The following is a 6000-nucleotide window of genomic DNA, read 5'->3' as shown; positions in this document are numbered from 1 at the left end:
TACCAGATGCTACCTAGGGCTGGTGGAGTTGCAGTACAATGCATCTCATTGCTCGGTCCCTGCTCCTGCCAACCTAGCAGTTTGAAAGCACGTCAAGGTGCAAGTAGATAAATAGGTACCGCTCCGGCAGGAAGGTGAACGGCGTTTCTGTGCGCTGCTCTGGTTCGCCAGAAGTGGCTTAGTCATGCTGGCCACATGACCCGGAAGCTGTACGCCGGCTCCCTCGGCCAATAAAGCAAAATGAGCGCTGCAACCCCAGAGTCGGCCATGACTGGACCTAATGGTCAGGGGTCCCTTTACCTTTTACCCAGACCATAATCAAGATAAAATATTGGGGGTGGGCAAGTAAGCCCCGCCTTGCATAATCGATCACTATTTGGTTGGCAATGCCCATTCACTTGGAGCGGGGCAGCCTCCTCAAATATTTTTGGGGGAGTCCCACGACCCCTAGGAGTTGGCTTCTACGTATCCGAGCCTCTGACGTGCTCCAAAGAAATCCCTTGACACAAAAAGTACACCCGTCTCTCCTAAGTGCTTCCAAGAGCAGCTCGGCAGCGCAGGGAGGAGCCGAGTCCGCTCCGCGCACACTCCGGTGCGGGTTTTCTCAGCTGACGCTCGAGTGGGTGGTTTCTTGACTTGGCCCGGCTCCCCGCCCCGTGCGAAGCCAGAGCGAGCGCCGGCTTGGAGAGAGCTCTAGTAGGCTGCTGCGCCGAGTGAGTGGCCGGACGGAGGGGATGGGCAGCTCGTGCTAAGAGCTCGATCCGGACCGCCTTCGCCGCTCGCCATGTAGCGCTGGCCGCGGGCGCTCTCCTCTCGCCTGGTCTGGTGGAACTGTTCCCGAGCAGCCCGGCGGGGACCATGCGGAGAGCCCCGGCGCCTGGGCTGCTGGTGCTCCCGCCGCCCTCGCCGCTCCTGCTGCTGCTGGGGCTGCTGGCGCTGGACAGGGGCTGCACGGCGCAGTACTCGAGCGATCTGTGCAGCTGGAAGGGGAGGTAAGAGCTCGCGGGGCGGGCCGGGCGGACGGGGAACCCTCCGCGCCCGGTGGCAACACGGATCAGCCCGGCGCTCCATGTGCGCTGCCAACTGCTCGGTCTTTGTCCGGGCATATCCCCGCACCTAGCCTTTGCTTCCCTGGATGCGCCCCTGCAAGGTTTTTGCACGGCTTGGGATGCGCCCTCCTCCCTCTCTCCTTTCCGCCCGATCCAGTCTTCTTTACTCTTTCGGTGGGCAATTCTCCGTGCCACCTCCCAGGGGGTCGACGCTCCCTTTAAACCGAGCGCGCAACCTCCGAGAGGCGCTTCAGCCCTTCCTCTTCTAGGGGCGCAGAAAGGGCGGGCAGATGCTGTCCTTCCATTTCTCTCTGGCCACTTTCATGGGCTCTGCTTTTGGAGCTCTTCATCACCGCACCCCCACCCCCGCCTCTGTTTTTACGACCATTTCTTCCCTTTTGCTCTTCGAGAGAACCGGGGCTTGGATCCGGCTTCACCGCGGAGCGAATGCTTGCTTCCTCTTGCAACTTCTGCCCTTATGAATGCAGGGAGAGGGGAGGGGGGGTCCCTTAGTTATTCTCCGGGTTTTGTTAAGTAAAGTTTCGCTCCGGGTTGGAGTAACTGGCTGTGGGGGGGGGGGGAGAAGAATTGAAGAGGCGCTTCGTCCCGCGCTGGGCTCACTTGCTCCAGCGGCTCACGGACACATGGATTTGATTGTTGCGAAGGGATAAAAGCAACCTCTCTCCTTCTCCTCCTCTGCTGTTTGCTCTGATTTATTGGAAGCGGGAAGGGGGGGGAGGAGGAGGAGAGGGGGGCACTTTGATTAACATTCCAGGAGTGTTCAGGATGAGTATTGCCAAAGCAACGGGCAAAGGCGGGAGTGGGATGGGGGGAGCGGGAGGGCGGCTTGGCTTTTCGCAGACAAAGGTAGAGCGTTTCTCTGGACTGACCACGCAGCGACACCGGCCACATCTGTGCAACCCAACACCCGAATAACACACTCTGCACCTCCTCGCCGCTGACCTTCTGCATTCAAGCGTTCACTTCGCTGTAACACAATAGGCTTGTAAGTCCTCCCTTTTAGGAGGCGAGTTGACAGGGTTGGTGCGGATTGTTCGCGCTTGGCGAAGCTGCAACGCGGAGAGAGAGAGAGCGAGAGCGCTGGCTTCGGTTTTGTTTAAATCCCCTCGGTGGGATTTCGCTGTCTTAACATTCCCGCCCCCGCTTTGGAACGCACCTGATTAGTAGGACAGGTCTCTCCCCCACACTCCCACAAATTCGAACACACTTGATTAATTCAGGGTTGTTGTTTTTTTGTTTCTTTGCCATATTGGGTTACTTACCTTAAGATTTTTTAATATTTTTATATGGAGGGGGCGAAATCCTAATTTAGAGGCCTGTTTTTTTTGTTTTGTTTTGTTTTGTTCTGGGTGGAGTTAGCTCTTCCTCGGAAATCGTAAAAGTGGTGCGTACTTGTGGGTGTTTTTAACATTTGCCCGAACTTCCTCTGGAGTTCACCTGTTGCTGAACAATACTGATCTCTGAAAAGATACTAGTCTGGTCTCTGTTACACCTGTGGCATCACGTCACTCCTGTTCCTTCAGATTTAAATCAGCATCTCTGATGGCAGATTCTTACCCAGTGTTCCATGTCTGCCACAGCTATGCTAATCGTTCTGGTTGTGAAATCTTTTAAAACTGCTTGGCTCCAAAAGCTCCTCACCCCCCCCCACTTTAATCCGCTGTAATCATTTTAATGTGTCTTTATGGTTTTCAAAAACCTTTTATAGATCATGACTTTTGAGGGCTAGATTTGCATTCAGAAATGAAACCATGGCTAAGTGGAGTGTATTTCTAATCTATATTTTATTTCTTCGGGACACTTAAAAAACCCTCAAATGGGGTTACCAGTGGAAGAGTTTAAAACTAATACATAAATTGGGTGGCTTTGAGTAACAACTTGACTATTTGGGGGAATAGCTAAAGATCAAAGAGGCGGAAATAAGGTTTTTGTTACATTCTTTTCAGCTGATTCCTGTTGTTGTTTAGGGTGTGAGAGAGAATCCAGGCACCCCTGTTTTCTTTTCTTGGGGACAGGAATCCAGATGGTAATGAATTATCTTGAGTGTCAAGGATTGTCACATGTACAATGGCGTTTTTATATATTTTTTGCATAATCTAGAAAGATAATAGCTGAAAATAGTGACATGGGCCACTTGCTATTGGGGGGGGGGTGGAATCAGGTAATTGTAATGGCCAATTGACTCAGGGCATAATTTTAACAGTTTCACAGCCACATTTCCTGACAATGTGGTTTGCTGAAATAGGTAGCTTTTTGAGCAAAACCCACTAATTCTCAGACTGTGATCCTAAATACATCTGCCTGAAACAGAAGCATTTTCTATCAGCATCAGTGTGGTTTACCACAAAAATAAGTTTTAAGAGCCCTCGGGATTCGCTTCGATCGCCTGTCCCTAAACCCAGCCCTAACAACAAACCTGTAAGGTGGGATACTAGTGTTTCCAGCCTAGATTGGGGTCCTAGAGAGTGGCATGCTTAAAATTGCCTCATAGAGGCAAAACATTTAAGCCCAAGGACTTCCTGATTTCTACTTGGTCTTTCAGCTACCAGCTCATTAATATATTACTATGCTGATGAATGAAGTCTCTCTTCTAAGCTCGTCAATGTTCTGAATGCCAGCCACAGGGAATGTGTGTAGCCAACATGACTCACTTTCCTGTTGTGAGGCTGACCCAGCCATTCTCCTCTTCCCCCCTCCTCACCCCCCCGTCTGTCATCATGTATTTTAATTTTGTGGAATGACACATTATTGTGGTTGCACAAGCAGAGAATATCTGACGTCTGAAAAATAGGTGGAACTGACCAAAACAGGTGCCTCTGGTCTGAGCCATACTGCCTAGGCTGCAGAGTAGTGGGGGGGAGGGCTGTAGCTCAGGGCTAGAGCACTTGTCTTGCATGCAAAGTGTCTCAAATTCAATCCCTGGCATCTCCAGGTAGCAGAGGGAAAGACACCTGTGTGAAACCTTGCAGACTTGCTTCCCAGTCAGTGTGAATACACTAATAGCCTGACTTGATTTAAGGCAGTTTTTTCTTGGAAGGGTAGGCCTTTAACTGCTGCTAGTTTTGATGCATATATGCCACATCCCAGATCACAGTCCAGGTACCAGCAATGAGAGGTCTGTTGCCCCCGTGTATTCTGCTTGAGGGCTTCCCAGAGGCATGAGGCTGCCCATTTTTGAGAGTCAGGGTACAGGACTAGGCAGACCTATGGTCTGATCCTCTTCCTATGTGCTTATATAGATCTAAGAACATCACACGGGTAACAAATTGAGCTTTTGGCCTTCTGGAATGGACAAGGACTGATGCTGCAGCCTATGCACCTCTCTGTTTACAGGGATGGCTGGTGTGCTGTCCATCAAATGCTTTTTGGGACTCCAGTTCCCAGCAGCCTCAGCCTGCATGGCCAATGGTAAGGGATGATGGGAGTTGCAGTCCAGCAACATCCGGCAGGCACCACAACAGCTGCCATAGTCAACGGTTACTATTTAATGGATAGCTGCTTTGGCATCATGGTTCAACTAGAGGGATGAGTTTGGAAGTCGGAATACCAGGTTCAGAATCCTGCTGCGGTTTGACGTTCGCTGGATAGACCACAGGCAAGGTTTTACATTTTCGGCTTAACCAACTTCTACCTCACAGGGTTGTTGTGAGACTTAATAATGCAATCCTTCCCTGTCCAAGGTTGTTATCTGACACTGGAAAGGGTTGTTGGTGTGGTAGGCTGTTTTCAGGGAAGGCTTTGCATCCAGCGCTCCCTAGAGCAGGGGTAGGCAACCTAAGGCCCAGGGGCCGGATGCGGCCCAATCACCTCAATCCGGCCCGCGGACGGTCCCCAAATCAGCATGTTTTTACATGAGTAGAATGTGTCCTTTTATTTAAAATGCATCTCTGGGTTATTTGTAGGGCATAGGAATTCGTTAATTTTTTTCTCCAAAAATATAGTCCGGCCCACCACATGGTCTGAGGGACGGTGGACTGGCCCATGGCTGAAAAAGGTTGCTGACCCCTGCCCTAGAGATCCCTCTGAGGAGTTCCATTCCTAGGCTCCTCCATCGCACCAGTCTGGAGCTGGCATAGCACAAAGGAAAGGAAGAGCCACTCAGTGGTCATCCTGGCCGAGTGTGAGCCAAAGGTCTTGGGGTGCCTAGCTGCATGTCCAGCTTCTCACTCCTGTCTATTCCAAGTTAGGATTGCCCTTTAAAGTGCTCTTGTGCTGTGAGGTCCTTGAAACAAGGTTTAGCTATATGGTAATGTAATCAATAAACTGCACCAATTATTAATTAGTGGATTTTGTAAGCAAGCATTTTTTTTTTTTAAAAAGAAGCAGCTTGAGGCAATTGATTCCTGGGGGAATTGGAGAAATTCCTTCAACCAGGAAGGCTGTGACCAGCCCTAGTATTCTACATCCCATCTGTATCCTTGTAGTCTGCTCTCATAAGACGTTTGTTACTGCAGAATGTTAGGGCTTTCCCCACATAATCTCCCGTCTGCATTCAGTCTGATTACATTGGAAGAAATAGGTCTCTTTTTGTGTCACCCCAGGCACTGGGAATAGATTGCCCTGTGGCAGCAGATGAGGTTACAGGTACTGCCAACAATCTGTGAAGAGATGTAGTGCATCAGTACCTATACTGTGGTGGCCAATCTCCAATCTCCATAGTTAAAGATCACAAAAGTCCTAAGATGTTTAAATAAAAAATGCCAGATCTACTTTTTTTACTTTATTTCTCTCTACCCTCCACCCCAAGATCTCTGCTTCCATTTTTATTTGGCCAGAAAACAACAGAAGTTAAATTAAATGCATTGTTGTCCTGTCAGGCCTCTTACATATTAGATATTTAATTTCATGTTTCATACCTTTTGGTAATGAATCTTCTGACCACCCCATGCAAAAGATGTACTTTCATTCTGACCAACTCTAGTGAGTGGCA

The 6000-nt window shown here is 49.8% G+C and overlaps 1 protein-coding gene across 1 annotated transcript in view; it reads left to right on the top strand.

The window, feature by feature from the left end:
* The first annotated feature begins 525 nt into the window (after positions 1-525).
* METRNL (meteorin like, glial cell differentiation regulator) overlaps positions 526-6000 on the top strand; it is a 29288-nt gene continuing 23813 nt past the window's right edge. The window contains exon 1 of the mRNA XM_083597795.1: positions 526-992. Within this exon, the coding sequence (XP_083453921.1) occupies positions 859-992 (134 nt within the window). The 5' untranslated portion in view covers positions 526-858. The remainder of the gene's footprint in view (positions 993-6000) is intronic.

The sequence above is a fragment of the Podarcis filfolensis genome (genome assembly GCF_964270895.1).
Source record: "Podarcis filfolensis genome assembly, chromosome: 2".
NCBI classification, from domain to species: Eukaryota; Metazoa; Chordata; class Lepidosauria; order Squamata; family Lacertidae; genus Podarcis; species Podarcis filfolensis.
This window is presented reverse-complemented; position numbering and strand designations above follow the sequence as displayed.